General features: G+C 52.9%; 1 protein-coding gene across 1 annotated transcript; it reads right to left on the bottom strand.

Annotated features, from left to right (window-relative positions):
- Positions 1 to 111: 111 nt before the first annotated feature.
- Positions 112 to 8,155, bottom strand: LOC106864995 (DiGeorge syndrome critical region gene 6 like). Its single transcript, XM_014894818.2, has 5 exons — positions 7,904 to 8,155; positions 7,675 to 7,835; positions 6,973 to 7,073; positions 2,913 to 3,053; positions 112 to 868 (listed from the first exon to the last, which is right to left on the bottom strand). The coding sequence occupies exons 1-5, from the start codon at positions 8,143 to 8,145 to the stop codon at positions 785 to 787; spliced, it is 729 nt and encodes a 242-aa protein (XP_014750304.2). The 5' UTR covers positions 8,146 to 8,155; the 3' UTR covers positions 112 to 784.
- Positions 8,156 to 16,172: the final 8,017 nt, after the last annotated feature.

Genomic DNA, 16,172 nt, shown 5'->3' with positions numbered 1-16,172 from the left:
AAAGATGTCAGAAATACTCTGAGTTCCTCCCCAGCTTCCATCTAAGGTACCACAAGCCCCACACTCATCAGCTGAGGACAGGACAAATACAACCACTGGCATTCAGAAAGCTGCAACCTCAGAAGGGGAATGTTTTATTTCTTTTAATTTGTAAACTCGTTTAAAAGAACAAAGCAAGAGCTCTGCTTTCTCAGTCAGTGGGAACACTGCAAACACCAGTCCAGTAACTTTGGGCTGAGGCCTGAAATTCTCCTTTAGAACAGATACTGGCCAGCACACAGATAAAATAATACAGGTAATGCTAGTACCGGCCTGGAGGAAACTCTGGGAAGGGTCTGCCTAAGAGGTTGTTTCTGCCTCAACAACACACAGAAGCACCCTTGGAATTGTTTCCCCCCCCCCGTTGTATCATCTAAACACAGGGTGACAGCAGCGAGCAGCACTCATACAACAGGACTCCATGTGCTGCCTCAGCGCTCAGCTCAGCCTTGGCTCAGTGATGGCCTCAGCATCACTGCAGGACATTCCTGGCAGGTGACCACAGTCATCAGCTCCCAGCTGAGCCAGATGCAGCTGACCCTGCTCTGAGGATCAGAGAGCCATCCCCAGGCTCCCAACCACCCCCTGTGCTGGGATCTGCCTGCCCCAGCTCTAATCTAAGTGCCTCAGCAATTTCTTCTACTCCTGTAGCCTCTTCCTGACACAATACAAAGCAAATGCATGGACGGTCTGTAGAGGGAAGTCAGAGGAAAAACTCTGGGAGGTGAACAGCAGATTTGCTCTTTCAGTAAAAAGTCTTCTCCGCCTCAGCTTCCTTCTGCTGCAGCTTCCGAATCAGCTCCAGCAAATTCATCTGCAGAGTCAGCTCCTGCAAAGGGAGAAAGATGTTTTGCCAGTAGATAATCCCATTCTCTGCTGCAGGAAGCAGGAAGGATTGGCCTGTACCACCTCCTCAAGAGCTTCTGGTTCTTAGAGAATTAAAATAAAAAAATCAATCAGGAAGCTAACAACCAAATGCTTCATATTGTTCAGGCATTTCTCTATAACATGGAGCAGTGACATCTTGCCAGACCTGCTGCAAACTGTGGCTGCCTTAGGAATCCCAGAGCCTGAGGATTCCTTAAGGATCAAGAGAGGCTTTTTCTTCCTGGCCATGATAAATGTGCTAGGGGCTATGAGGGCTGGCCAGTTCTGCAGGCTGAGGAGGGGCAGCGGCCCCAGAGGAGGTTCTCCAGGCCCCTCCCCACATCCTCCACAGCATCTCCAACTCCCTGACCCCTTCCCAGCATAGAAGGGTAGAAAGAGGAGGGATTGCTTTGGGAACCCTCTAAGTTTGGGATCCCCTCTAAGTGGGATCCAAGGCAGGTGCAACACATGGCTGTGCTGGTGCATTAAAGCCCCTCCAGGCATTTCATTCCCCATTCCTGGAAAACTTCCTTTTCTAGGACCACAATCAAGTGGAGACATCAACATTAGCTCAGGGTTCCTTCACCACCTGCTCATTCTTTAATTATATCTAGCTCAGAGATAACATGGTGGAGCCAGTAATTCGCGAGTGTAGGTCTGTGACTCAGCCCTGCAGACAACGGAGCTATGGAGATAAAAATCTATTTTTATAAAAATATATCCCCTGCACAAGGAGGCTTTTCATACAGACTGGGAGGGAAACTCATCAGCTGACGGGAACCGCGTGAACAGATTCCAGCAGGGATTTCTTGGTGGCACTCACAGGCACAAGCCAAGATCCGGGTTGGGCTTGGCATCTATCCTAAAGGCAAACACACAAACCCAGCAAAGAGGAACCCTAGTAAGGGTTATTACTTAGAAAAACAACATAAAGGGCAGGGCAGGAGGGAGAGAATGGGCTCTCTGCATTATACAGCAGGGGAATAGCAACACTGAAAAAATGAGGAGGTTGTTCAAGGCGCCACAACTGGGAATCATGCGGGTGGGTGTTAGGAAATAGCTGTTTAGCTTCATTTAAGCCATTTTTTCTCAGCAGTAGGTCTTTATCAAAGTGACATTTAATCAGCTGAAAAAACAGAGTTAAGAACAGCCTGTCTCTGTGTTCCCTGTAAACTTGTATGGCTTTACAACAGGACTTGGGAATTTTGAGTTTTTTTAGTTCCTGCAGTGGCATAAGGACAAACCCAGGTGACTCCTCAGATGTTTTGAGACCAAATGCCCTGGGGAAACTGGGAACAATTCTTTAATCAAAGTCTGAGATCATCAGCTCCAGCAAGACACATGCAAGAAGTCCTGAAGTCAGTTTTTATAGCTAAGCTGAATATAAATGCAATAAATGAATTATTTTAGTCCTTTTCAGACCCACTTGAGAGTCAGAGGACTGCAGGCTGTTGGCACAGTGTTTTTTCCCCTCCACAATGGAAAAAAAATACTGCAGGAAGTTGGGAATGCTGCCAAGTGGTACCTGGGTTTCTGCTCTTTTGTTATGAACTGAGTACATGGCCTCTCCAGTGCATTCCACCCACCAGATGGGAGGCAAAGGATGGATTGCTCTGACACACCCGTCTCCGATCTATTTACAGCAAGAGTTTTTTAAAAATTAAAGATATTAACCCAAGAGCACTGTCTAACAATCAGGGAATGATTTGTCTAACGGTCCAACAATCATGGAAGGGATTTTTACAGGTCATCCATTCCCATGCCCTACCGTGGGCAAGGAAAACTCTTCCACTATCCCAGGTTGCTCCAAGCCCTGTCCAACCTGGCTTTGGACTCCTCCAGGTATGTGACAGCCACAGCTGCTCTGGGTAACCATGCCTTAGCAGCCTTCCAGAGATGGAAGTATCCCACTTAACCCTGCCCTCTGGCAGTGTGAAGCCATCCCCCCTTGTTCTGTCACTCCAGGCTCTGATAAAATGCCTTGCCTGCCATGCCCAAACACCAACCTGGGGGTTAGTGGTGATGTAGAAGCCAGACACCCCAGCCTTCTCCAGGGTGCTCTGCTGGTCGATTACTTTTTGGTCCAATTCCAAGACTATCTTCTCATCCATCATTCGCTGTTCCTCTCTGATCTGTTGCTCCATAGCCTAGAAAATATAAAAGTCAATGGGAAAGTGAAATATCTACCTTCTTCCCACCTTCTTCTCATCTCAAAGACTTTTACTGGAACCCAAGAACAACCAGACCCTGAATCTCTCCTGATGAGTCCAAGGATAGCAGTGGGCAACTAGCATAGCCCTAGGTCTTAACACCTCCACCTGCAAAGCTGGCACTCAAGAAAATGCAGGGAAGTCATGGGAAACAGCCTGCTCTCCCAGGACAGTGTTTGGAGGCCAGAAAAGACCACAAGGAACTGATCAGTGTCCGAATCACTTTCCCTGATGAGTCACCACCTGAGCTGTGGCTGAGCTCAGCCCACGAACTATGTGCTCCTCTCAGGTGGGGCTGAAGGAAGCCTTGGAGGAATAATTTAGGCCACTAAAGCTCATCAAGATGGCTCCCTGGACACTAATATGGAACTGGAGCTATAAACTCCATACAGATCCTATTTATTTGTGAAAGGTTCTATTTTTGACAGACTGAGAACATTATGAAAGAAGGACTTTGCCAGAACAGTTCCAACCAGGAGGACACGGCCACTCCTGCCTCACCAACATCTGCCAAACTTCAGCAGAAGCCTCCAGAGAAGAAATGGAGCCCAGCAAACATGTGGATGACAAAGCCATGCTGGAAATCAGGAGTGGAAGCAGAGAGCACAGATCAAGTAAAGAGCCCCATATGTGCAGAGGTGATACAACCTCATCAGGCTGCACTGAGAAGCAGACTTCCTTTGCAAGCCACAGGGAGCACCAAGAATCATCAAATCCCATCAAAAAACAATGCTCATTTTTGTAGGGTGGGCAGCAGAGTGAGGGGGAAGACTCTGCCCCTCTGCTCTGCTCAGGTGAGCCCCACCTGCAGAGCTGCCTCCAGCCCTGGGGCCCAGCACAAGAAGGACCTGGAGTCGCTGGAGGAAGTCCAGAGGAGGCCAGGGAGATGCTCTGAGGGCTGAAGCCTCTGTCCTTCCAGTGCCTAAAGGGGCTCCAAGAGAGCTGGAGAAGGACTTGGGACAAAGAAGAGAGCAACACAACAAGGAGGAACGGCTTCAAATTGAGAGGGCAGGATTAGATTAGATGTTAAGAGGAAATTCTTCCCTGTGAGGATAGTGACAAAGGTTGCCCAGAGAAGCTGTCACTGCCCCATCCCTAAAAGTGTCCAAGGCGAGGCTGGATGGGGCTTGGAGCAACCTGGGATAGTGGCAGGTGTCCCCATCCACACCAGTGTGTGGGACTGGATGAATTTGAAGGTCCCTTCCAACCCAAACCATTCCATGATTCTGTGCTTCTCCTATAAGAAGTATGAAATAAATAAACCATTAGAGAACATCCAAAGGAAGGCAACAAACATGGTGAAAGGCTTTGAGAGGAAACCAAATGAAGAGCAGCTGAGGACACGTGATCTGTTCAGCTGGAGGAGACTGAGGGGAGACTCATTGAAGCTACAACTTCCTTTAAAGGGGAAGAGGCGGAGCAGACATCTGTTCTCTGTGGTGATCAGTGATAGGACCTGTGGGAATGACTTGAAGTTGTGTCAGAGAGGGTTAGGCTGGAGCTCAGGGCAAGGTTCTTCCCCCAGAGGGTGCTGGGCACTGCCCAGGCTCCCCAGGGAATGGGCACGGCCCCGAGGCTGCCAGAGCTCCAGGAGCGCTGGGACAGCGCTGCCAGGGATGGACAGGCTGGGATTGTTGAGGTGTTTGTGCAGGGCCAGGAGCCGGACTGGATGGCCCTTGTAGGTTTCTTCCAACTCAGCTTGTCTGTGATTCTGTGAAAAACCGCAAGTTTCAATGTTTCATTCATGCAATGTTGTCCCTTTGTAACAGAGAACACAAGCACAAGTTCAGCTGGAAACATCCATGTGGTTAAACTATCCCCGCTGCACAGAAAGGAAGAAGTCACAAACCCCAGGATTTCCTACATCAGTGGCTGGTGGTTAAAAAGGCCTTAGAGGGGAGCTGAACGCCTCCACCCTGCCACAATTCCTGGTGAAAATTCAGAATTTCTGTGACAGAACTCTTGGCTATGAACAATCTGGGGAAGGGCTGAGGGTGTGTCTGCAGCAAGGGTATCCATGTCTCTGCAAAAGGTGTGACCTAACAAAGAGCAGTTATCACTCACATGGGGCTGGAGCTACTTCTTGGAACCTCTCCTGGATGTAGAACCTACAATTAGCATGTCAGAGTGAGAAACCTTCACAGAACCACCTGCAATTAAGGAAGATGCAGAACTTGGATCGACTAGAAGGTGACCATACAAAAGCTGCTCCAGAGAAAACATTAGGGCAGGATCTCATGGCAATAAATGGGAAGAAACTCAAGGAAACTTCCAGTCCCAAGAGAATGCAAGGCAGAGTGAGGACTGCTCCTTCATCAAAGGATGCTGACGAAAAACCTAAGCAAGCTCTGTCCTCACACTTTCTTCAGTCCAGGAGTTCACTCTCTTTGGGGGAGATACAACAGATTATCCCTCAGAAAATCCCTCATTCCCAAGATTTTCCTTCCTCCCACCCACCTCCGTGTGCCATTATCTCCACTTACTGTGCTGGAGGACTGACTTTCTTTGGGCTTGAAAAAACCACCACAATTTAAATGCCTCACATTGTTTAGTGAGGCATCTAATTCTGGGTTAGAGAAAGGTGCCGTATCTTGGACACATCTGAAGCACAAAAATTTTGCTTTAGCCCTGGTGGCCAGGGACCCTGCATGATGAACTAAGCTTTTCTAAATGCCAAGGGTTCCACTGAGAAGCCACACATCTAAAACATACACCTTGTATTACCTGTCCTGGGAGCCCAATCTCAAGCTATCTCATGGGAGCTGGTCATGGAAACCTTTAACCACAGAGGGCAGCTCCAATTAGACACATATCAGATACAACAGAGATGATAAATCACCTCCCAAAATGCTCTACAGAAGAACTGTGAGAGGATAAAGACAGGAAGAAGTGACTCTATTAACACCTGGAAGAAGAAAACAGAAGAAATGCAGAGAGCTGTAGGAAGAAGTTGCACAGCATGTAAGACAAGGAGAAGTGAGACATATTTGGGCAATTTAATGAAATACTGGAAGTGTTTAGAACAGCCAGTAGAGATTAGTGCTGCAAGTCTAAGTTACTCAGAGACAGAAGTAACAAGGTACCAGAGGTCCAGCCTGGCTTTAGTCACCTTGACAGGACGCCAAAGAATCCAACAGCAAACACTGACATGGTGCTTGCCATGGGCCAAGGCAGGAAACAGTTCTCATGTAGCTTTCCCCCACAATTCAACTCCACTGATTAACATAACCAGCTACTTGCCATTTTCATACATTACAAAACTGCCTCTATCACCAAGAGGTGACAGAAAAGTCCTCTGGGACTGAATCTTTTTGAAATGCCTTGAGATGCTCTCAGAAACTATTACTGTAATTATGAAACTCGAGGTGTTTCCTCCTTATCAGTGGTACTCAGTAAAATGTGATTGAGTATTGTCCATTTTTGACTTGTTACAACAGCACAGCAGATCTTAGGTGCCTTCTGCACACTTTCTATCTCTTGCTTCCTATCCTATACAGGCTTCAGCCCATCAGATAATGATGGATCATTAAAGTACTGTGGAGAGCATTGCCTTTCAAGCAGGCTTCTGAGCTTCCACAATTCTCATATCACACCTGGGATGGCAAGAGCCTGCGCCCTTACCTTGAGGAGACAAAATGTAGAGCAAGAGGCCTCTAGATTGGGGTGGAGAACCAAGGTCTGTGCTAGCAAGGCCAGTCAGGACAGCTGGTGTCTCCCAAGGCTGCAGGGCAGGAATAGCCAAACCCTCTGGAGATGCTGCAGTGCTCCTGCAGCAACGGGGCAGTGAGAGCCTTGGCAGCAGACACAGCTCTGCACCTCCCCACCCTCACCCACATCTCCAGCCCAGCCCCCTCACCTCCATCTCACGCTGCTGGGCTGCACGGAGCAGTGGCAGGTTGTGGGGCCTGCAGCACTGCTGGGCCTCCTTGTGCCGGTGGAAGAGCTCCTGCTTCAGCCCTGCCATGGGCAAGGGGGACTCAGGAGAGCATGCTGCTGCCAGGTGCCCTGAGTGCCATCAGTGCCACCCCTCTCTCCCCCTCAGTGTCCTCCCCACAACCTGTGGTGTCATTCCCTATAGCTCCCTTATGCCCTGACAACCCAACTCCGGGGCTCCCCAAACCTGCCTTTCCAGTGCCAACCCCAAGCCCCCCCAACCTGCCCCTCTCAGCATCTTCCCCAAACCCCCAGTGTCCCCATCACAGCCCCCCAGTGCCCTCTAGTGTCACTCCCAGCGTCCTCCACTGTCCCCACCCCCTCCCCACTCAGTGGCACTCCCAAGCCCCCACTGCCCCCCCAACCTGCGCCCTGGCGTCCCCCCACGGCCCCCACGACGTCCCACGCCCAGCAACCCCCGAGCCTCCCCCCTACCCCAGAGATGCCGCAGGCTCGTCTCCCCCCGCAGGGTCCCCATCACTTCCCTGGAGCTGTCCCCCATTTACCCTGAGCTGTCCTCCCCCTCCCTCCCCTCCAGTGCTCCAGGATGGCCACCCTTGTGGCCCTCGCCCCAGTCTCCGGTCCCCGCAGTGGCCCGAGACTACCCCCACGGTGGCGCCGGTACCGCGGTGCTCGCTGTGCAGCTGCCGCCGTTGGCTGTACAGGTTCTTCTCGGTGAGGTGCTGAATCTCCAGCAGCCCCTGCACGATCTCGAATACGGTCCCGTCCAGCAGCGCCAGCGCCAGCTCGGACAACGTCGTGTACGAGAGGCGCTGCTGGCAGGCACTGCGGGCACAAACCGGGTCAGCGCCAGCGCGGGCATCGGCCCCTAGACCCCCTTGGACTCCGCTCACCTGGGCAGCGCCTTGACAAGCGCCTGCAACTCGGCCAGCAGCCGGTAGTGCCGCTCCTGCTGCCGGGACAGCACTTGCTGCTGTTGCTGCTCGGCCGCCTCAAAGCCGCCGGGCCGCGCCATTGCTCCCGCACCCTCACCGTCCTCTCGCGGTCTGCGCCTGCGCAGAGCCGCGCTCACGCTCCCCCCCCCGTCGCAATTTGCGCATGCGCGGGGCCGCCCCACGGCCTCACGCGCCTCCATCGTCCCGCTCCGCCCCCGAGCCGCTCAAGCCTCGCCCCTCTGGCCTTTGCAAGCCCCGCCCCAGGGACTGCCAATCCCGGCACCGCCCCCGCCCGTGACCACGCCCACCACCCCCGCCCCGCCGCATCCCGCCGCTCCTTCTTGCCGTTCCCGCACGTCCCCGGTCCTTTCCCCTCCCTCACATCCCCGGTCCTTGCCGCTCCCGGCAGCCCCGGGACCTTCATGCCCGCACCCTGGGCCCCAGCCGGAGATTTCCAGGCGGTTCCAAGGGATGCACGGGGAGGAATCTCGGCCTATCTCCCTGCTCCAGCTTGGAAGCAACTACAGATGTTTTAAATGACTTTATCAGGAGCGTTTCAGACGTAATTTGTCTGCATTGGAATGGATGAGTCAAAAGTGGGTGACAGAGTTACTTCAACCACGCCCAAAAATATGGTGCATCACCAGCACTGGTGGGATTGCACTCTGTGAAGTAATTCCAGCTTGTGAAGTGGGGAACATCCCCTATGGATACTGCGCCAGGGTCATGCTGGGCAATGGCAATATTTGTGGGTGCCCTGGGAAGGATGAGGCCGCAAAGCTGCCCAGATTCCTTCCAATCCCTGAAAATACACGGAGTGTTGTGTGCTGGGATGGTGATGGGTCTTTCCCGTGCATGCTGGGGTGTGGGAGATGAGAACTGGAGCAGGATGAGCTGTGCATTCATGGCAGCAGAGCACAGGAAAAGGTTCCTTTCTTGAATTAGTAAGAGGAAAGATTCATTGAAATGGGTTTAAAATTCCTTAAAAATACTGGATTTAATAGGACTTCAAAGCCTACAGAAGCTGTACTGCTGCTTAAGGGGACTATAAGTGGCAGAGAGAACACAGAGCATCTCCAGCAAAATGGGCTATCCTGAAAACATCCCTGAATGGAAATCACTTTTTTCCCCCCCAGTTCAATGCCTCAAATTTCCATTCAAGGAACCCCAAATCCTAAGTGCTGGAGAGGCTTTGGGTGGGCTGACTGCATATCTCTCTATGCCTGGGCTGCTTAGACCTCATGGAGTTTACCCTTCTGTGTCCGTCTGTCCAGCCTGTTGCCTGTTCATCCTTACCCCAGCCTGGTAGCAACACCTCCATGGAATGATTTCCTCAGGAACCACCACGAGGTTTTGCTATGCTAGAGTAGCCAGAGGCTGAGTGTTGCAGCCTCTGCTGAGCTGCTGGGTAAGGGGAAAAAGGGTCCTTTAAAAAAGAGCAATGAGCTGTGCTGCTCAGCTTCAACTGGGGCAATAGCCTGGATCAGGATGAAAGCATCCCAAACACTTTGCCGTACTCTTCCATGAAGACTTGATGGCAGCTTTTACTAAATATCCCCTTCTGTGTGTCACCTGCTGTCACAGAATTTTGCTGTCCCAGGGAATATCCCCAGCAGACAGCACAACTCAAAATCCCATTGATAGCCAGTGATGCTCAGGTATGGTGATGAAGGCTTCACCTGAAACACAACCAGACCAGCTGCCTCCCCTGCCATGGCTACCTGCACTGGTGAGGACATAAACGCCACCTGCCTTGTCCCCTCCAAGTATCACAGCCTCATAGGCATGGCACAGTGCAGACTCTGCCCTGACTGCTGCTCTCATGGCTTCACCGGGCTCCTGCTCCCTGCTCAAGGCTGTTTGGAGGGGCTTTCAAGCCTGACGGTGTCTGGCCGTGGGGACCCTGAGCAGCAGCAGGCTGGAGGGAGAAGGTCATGAAGGAGGCTCTGGCAGTGCATGGCCATGGCTGTGGATAGTGGCCACGGGGTGTCTGTGCATCCCTGTGTGTGGAAAGGGAGGTGGCCGGGCAGCTGAGCGGCTCAGCCCAGGGAAGAGGAAGGCACATGCCCAGGGACACTCTCCAGCAGTGCCAGCAAGGGAGTAAGCATGATCTGATGCCTGTGCACCCCTGTGAAGATGGAGAGAGGGGGCAGCCAGGGCCTCTGCTCTGTCACGGACATTCCTTTCCCTTCCTTTGTGCTGCAGGAAATCTGCGCTTCCTCCCTTTCCAGCACTGCTCCCGGCTCAATCGCTACCAGATGTGGCTCCCATGCATTTCTCATTAGCCCGGCAGCTCTGGGCACTGCCTCTGCAGCCTGCAGGGCTGGCGACACAAACACTGGGATTCTGGGGCTCCTGGGGCAGGGATCTGAGCTGTGTGTGCTCCATGAGGTACAGGGCCATGCTTTGCACTGGGATCATTGCTGGCCAGGATGCTGGTAGGGATTCAGGGAAAGCTCTCTGTGGGGATGGAGCTGGGACAGGGTCCTCCGCTGGGACCTGTACAAGCACCATGGGGACAGAGGGACATGGGGTTTGGTTGGAGGAAGGAGCTCAGTGAGCTGGACTGCAGGTGGGTGAGCTGTTGGGGACAATCTGTAGCCCTAGGCTGGGTCTGGGAATGTAGGGGAGCTGGGTGAGTGGCACACGTGTGACCTGGGGTGTCCCATGCTCTGTATGTCTAGGCAGGGATCAGGATATGTTGGGATGTGCAGGAGGCTCCTGGGGAATGAGTTCAGGCTGAGGTGGGGTAGTCCCTGACCAGCTAATAGTGTTTGCAATGAAGCCACAAGCACCTCAGGTGACACAATATGGGTAGAGGAAACACAGGTCCTTCCTAAGCTCTGTAGAACATGCCAGCACCAAGGACAAAACCACAGCAGCTGGACCCAAGGGCTTGAGAGCAGAAACAACCCTGCAGTTGGGTTGTGAAGCCCAGGAAGTGCCTTAACTAAGCCTGGATTGAACTATGAAAGGACAGACAGACCTGAGAAAGCTCCCCTGTCCTTCCTCACCCTGTCACCCCCACCATGGAGTGAGAGAGTGGCTGGGGAAGACCCCAGTGAGACTCTTGCTGCTGGACAGGATGAGGCCACATTTGGGTGGTCATGGCCATGGGACCTCTGCACTGGGAGAGTGGGATGTTCCTTCCCTTGGCACAGAGGAATCTGTGGGTGATCTTGTCCTGCTGCTGCTTCTTGAGCCCCCAAACCAGCTGCAGGGCTTTCCTCATGCTGCTGGTGCAGAGGAGGCCAAGTGGAAGGAGGGGGCCAAGAAATACAACAGGAGTGGGGTGTCTGTGGAACATGGTGTATGGGGGCACATTGCCATAGGGAATAATCCCTGAGAACCATAAGCATACACCCTCCTGCAGGAGATGTCTGTCCAAGTCTGGAGTCCCTGGAAGAGCTACCACATTACCTTGGCTCTGAGTCACCTCTTCAGAGCCAGGAGTGGCCCCCCCAACCTTTGGTGAGTGTGTTGTCACCGGGCAGCCAGCTGTCACTGAAAGAGGCCAGTGCACTGCCAGTTCTGCACCAAACATGGCTTTACTGCCTTTACTATGGAGTCAGGTACAGGTCAGCATTTTCTGTCTGCTCCTTGGGCTGAGAGCTGGCGAGCATCCCAGCAGTGGCTGTGCTGTCCATGGCATCGGAATGGACCGAGATGGCCAGTGCTCATGACTGGACAGGAGCTCAGCCCAAGCCACGGTTCCTGCAGTTTGTCCCTGGCTGGTGCCTGAGCCAAGGTTGGAGCCACGGTTTTCCTGAAGGAGCAACCCCCCCCACAGAGCCAGGTCTCGGGGGGCTCGACTCCTCAAGGCTGTATCTGTCTCTTCTCAGCCAGCTTGGCTTGGATGGTTTCCTTAAGTCTCCTCCAACTTCTCTTTGGACCCTCAAAGAGCTGCATCAGCCCTCTGAGGTAGGGGCTCCAGCAGCAGCCCTCTGACTCCAGCCTGCACTGGTCACCCACTGCAGTGGCAGTGGCTTTGCCACCTCTCCCTAGCCTTGCCTCCTCCTTTTTCAGGCCACTTTAACCTTTTGTGGGCCCTCACCTCATCCCCCAGGCAAGGGGAGGGCATGGCTGGGACTGCCAGAGCCTCAGCCTCACCGGATTTATTCCAATTTAAACTGCAGAGTAAAAGTGTTTCCCCTGCTCTGGCCTCTGGAGCTGAATATCTGAACGGGAATTTCACCCCTGAGCTGCAGCTAAAATAAGATCTGGATCGAGGTGGTCACTGGCTCTCGGTGGTGCTGAGTGAAGCCTGCATGCTCTCTTGCTGGCTGGCTGCTGGTGTAGCTGGGAGACCAGGAGCTACTGGGCTGGAAGGGCAGCGTGCATCATTGGAAACATGTCGGAAAACATGTCCAGGCTTTGGTTGTCGGGGCTAAGCTCCATGGGGACTCAGAGGAGATGCTGCAGCCATGTGTCCTGAGTGCACATTAATTCCTGGAATGGGACATGGATGCTCAGCCAGGGAAAATTCATGTGGGTTGTGGCTCAGCAGCCCAGGAGCCTCTCATGTCTTTGCCACCTGCAGAGAGAAGGGTGTCAGGTCTGTTTGAGGTGAGGTGATAAGTCTGTATCACTCCATGGACAACACCCTGCCTGGGGAGCCTGGGCAAGGGCCAGGAGCTGCTTCCCCTGGACCTGCTGGAGAGGCTCCTGGCTGGCTGGTTCAGGTACTCCCAGGTCACTGCACAGGGCTCCATAACCAAGAACGACCTCAGATGAGACAGAAGTGTGTGGGCTTGGCTGGGAGTTGTGTGCAGGTGCCATGGGAAGCAAGGGGTGAGTGCAAAGGATGTACGGGATGCAAGTGACACAGCGGGCTGCAGGGGACACAAAGGATGCAGCAGGACATAAGGGATTTGGTGAGCTGAGAAGGATGCAATGGATGTAAGGAATGTAAAGGATGCTGAAAGGGCTGCAGCAGGCTATTAAGAATGCAAGACATGCAAGGAGGCTGCAAGAGGTTCAGAGAGTGCAACGGGATGTAAGGGTCACAATGGGATATAAAGGATCCAAGGGATGCAAGAGATGTAAAGGATATGACTGTATGCAGGGGTTGCAGCAGCCTGGAGCCAACACCTATCCCTTGGCTGAGGCTGCCCGCTTGGCATCCGTGTTCCTCTGTGTCAGCAGCCCGACTTTGGGCAGGAGCAGGGACCCTAGCTTGTCAGTCCTGGGAACAAAATGGGCCCAGAAACAATTCCCAGATGAGAACCAAAAAAAAATGTTTAATCCGATTTTCTGGAATGCTTTGAATCTCAGACTGTACAATGCAGCCACGCTCGGAAATCCAGCAGCAGCTGCAAAACTCCTTTCTGCTTGCAGAGTTGACTATGAAGTTATTGCAAGCAAATGCAAATCACAAACGCAAGCGGAAAACGGAGAGATGATTCCTATGACAGAAATCCCCGAGATGCAGCCCGTTCACCTACAAGCGGAGGGGGGAGCGGCCGGAGTGCAGGGAACGTCCCTCCCAGGCCCCCGATCCGGCGCGAGTGGGGACAAGACCTAAAAAATCACAGAAAAAAGCTCAGCAAGGGGACAGGACACACCCTAATCCTGCAGAGCCACTTCCCGCAGAAAAGGGAGTCCCGAAATCCCTGGGAAATAACTCAGTATCAGTCACCATCTGAGCAGGGGACAGCTGCAGGCTGCAATCCCTTCCCCTCATGATATTTTCGGGGTCTCCAAGCCCCTCAGGGGTACAAAACACCCGTCCCAACGAGGCGGCTGCGGCTCTCCTGCTGCAGACAAGGGGCCCATTCAGCCCCGCGCCCCGACCCCCGCCCCGCATCCTGTGCGGCTCCTCGGGGGGAGCTCGGCCAGCCCCCGGCAGCAGCCAGGGCCGATCATGTGGCTCCTAATGAAATCCAGATCCCGGCAGAGCGATGACATTGCGCAGTGATTTGTGCTCCCACACAGACTAAATACGGGCGGGCGCGATGTGGCCGGGAGCAGAGGCTGGGGATGAATCAGGTACTCGGAGCCTCTCTCTGACTTCCGCCTGATTATTCCTCCTCCCCTCCTCAGAACACTTGGATAGAGTGCCCTTGTACTTTCCCTGCAAAAATACTGATTTTTCCCAAATGATGCTTGCAGAGGCTGAAATAAAGGCTCAGGCTCTTGGATTTGTTCAGTGATGGCTCCGTGTGTTAGAAGTCCCTTTGCTCTGTGCAGTTCATTAGGCCACGGATTAACTGGCGTCCTGGATCTCGTGGAAACACCTCCGCTATTCAATGGGGTGAGGGGGAGTCTTAAAATGGAGCCAAGGTGGGTTTGCTGGGTGTGCAGCCGCAGAGGTGCGGCACGCCCACCTGATGCCTGCGAGAGAAGTCCGGCTGCAGCCCCTGCCCTGTGCCCTGCGCCCTGTGTCCTGTTCCCTGTTCCCTGTGCCCTGTGCTCTGTGTCCTGTGCCCTGTGCTTTGTGCTCTGTGCCCTGTGCTCTATGCCCTGTGCTCTGTGTCCTGTGCCTTATGCTCTGTGCCCTGTGTCCTGTGCCCTGTGCTCTGTGCCCTGTGTCCTGTGCTCTATGCCCTGTGCCATGTGCCTTATGCTCTGTGCCCTGTGTCCTGTGCCCTTTGCTCTGTGCCCTGTGCTCTGTGCCCTGTGCCCTGTGCCTTATGCTCTGTGCCCTCTGCCCTGCTAAAGGCACGTTCATGGGAACACCGTCCTTCAGGCTGCACGGGGAGGCTGCAGAAGCTCCCCTGGAGGTCTCGATGAGCAGAAGGTGCATCCCCACTTTGAAGCCCATGCAATGCATTGCAGGCAGGACAGGGCAGAGGAGGTGACCGTGGCTTTGCCCAGCCCCGAGTATCCATCCATGGGGACAAAATGGCTTTAGAGTGGTACCAAGTCCTGCTTGCAGAGGTGAAGTCCCTGCCAGACATCCTGCTGCCCTGCTTCCCTGCAAGTCCGTGCTGGAGACCCCTGAAGCCCAGATCCTCAGACCTAGCACAGCACTTCTTGGATTCAGTGTCCCAAAACCCATTCTGTGGGCTCGGTGTTCAGAGGTGCCTGGGTGGCACTGCCATGAGGCCAGTGGGGATGGGGCTGGCACCTGGAGGCTGTGGGCAGGCTCAGCCTGACCTCGACGTCCTCACCTTCAGCTCCTGGAGATGATGAAACAGGTAAGTGCATAAGTGTTTGTGTACATATACATATGCATATACATATACATATACACATGTAGTATTTATATATATATTACTGTATACATAAAACTATAGAAATGTATAAATCCATGTTATATATTTGGAAGCATATGTACTATGTACTACGGGAGTATATAGGAGAGTGTAGGTGTCTATATACAAAAATAAATGTAGAAATAGAAAAACCTTTCCTCCTGGAGCATATAGGAGTGCATACAAATACATTTTTGCATTATGTTATATTAAATATGTATAAATGATATATAATATACACTCCTATACATTCCAGGAATAAATTTAATATATCTAATGTATATCGACTTATTAAAAATATGTATATAATATATACACACACATATTTTTGTGTGGGTGCATATACTCCTGGAGTATGTGTTTTTATCAATGTCCTGTGTCTTGTGGCATCTCGGGCACAGGGTGCAGAGACAAACCACTCCCCATCTCCCTGCCCCATTTCCTCATGAGGGAAAATCAACCTGCAAATACCCACCCCAGGGGCTCCACCATCCCAAGGCAAAGCTGTGGGTGCTGGATCAAGGTGTCCATGCCATACCAGGGCTGGTGGTGCAGGGTCCCAGAGCCACCTCTATGCTCACAGGGACCCCTGGGGCACAGCTTTCTCCTTCTTGCTGGAACAGCCATCCTGCAGGAGCTCGGTGCCCATCCTTGGCTCTGCAGGTTTGGTGCTACCTGCATGGAGTGCAGCTGCTGGGCACTGGGAGAGCACACAAGCAGCAGCTGATTGCCTGCAAAAGGCTTCTATTTCTTGCCACTGAAACACCACCAGAGCCTTCCTCAAACACCAGCTGTCCCCAAGAGATGTTGATGAGGTCACCAATGGCTATGGTGAGGAATGGGAGAGGATTCTGGTGGTGGTGCAGTCTTTGGGATCTGCATCTCTTTGGGATCCCAGCTGGGGTGATCCGTGCAGCCTGGCAGCGGAGAGTCCCAGTGCCAGCTGGATGGTGGATGCATAAGGACATCACCCGTATGGCCTGGGGACATCACAGCGTCCCCAGCCTGGAGCCAAGTGTCCTGGGGAAGGC

This window comes from Sturnus vulgaris, chromosome 19 (genome assembly GCF_052056855.1).
Source record: "Sturnus vulgaris isolate bStuVul1 chromosome 19, bStuVul1.hap1, whole genome shotgun sequence".
NCBI classification, from domain to species: domain Eukaryota; kingdom Metazoa; phylum Chordata; class Aves; order Passeriformes; family Sturnidae; genus Sturnus; species Sturnus vulgaris.
This window is presented reverse-complemented; position numbering and strand designations above follow the sequence as displayed.

Excerpts from the sequence above, each read along its gene's own strand:
- LOC106864995 (XM_014894818.2), bottom strand. The coding sequence starts at position 8,145 with ATGGAGGCGCGTGAGGCCGTGGGGCGGCCCCGCGCATGCGCAAATTGC. Across the intron at positions 7,836-7,903 it reads CTTGTCAAGGCGCTGCCCAG|TGCCTGCCAGCAGCGCCTCT; the intron begins GTGAGCGGAGTC and ends TTGTGCCCGCAG. Across the intron at positions 3,054-6,972 it reads CCCAGCAGCGTGAGATGGAG|GCTATGGAGCAACAGATCAG; the intron begins GTGAGGGGGCTG and ends TATATTTTCTAG.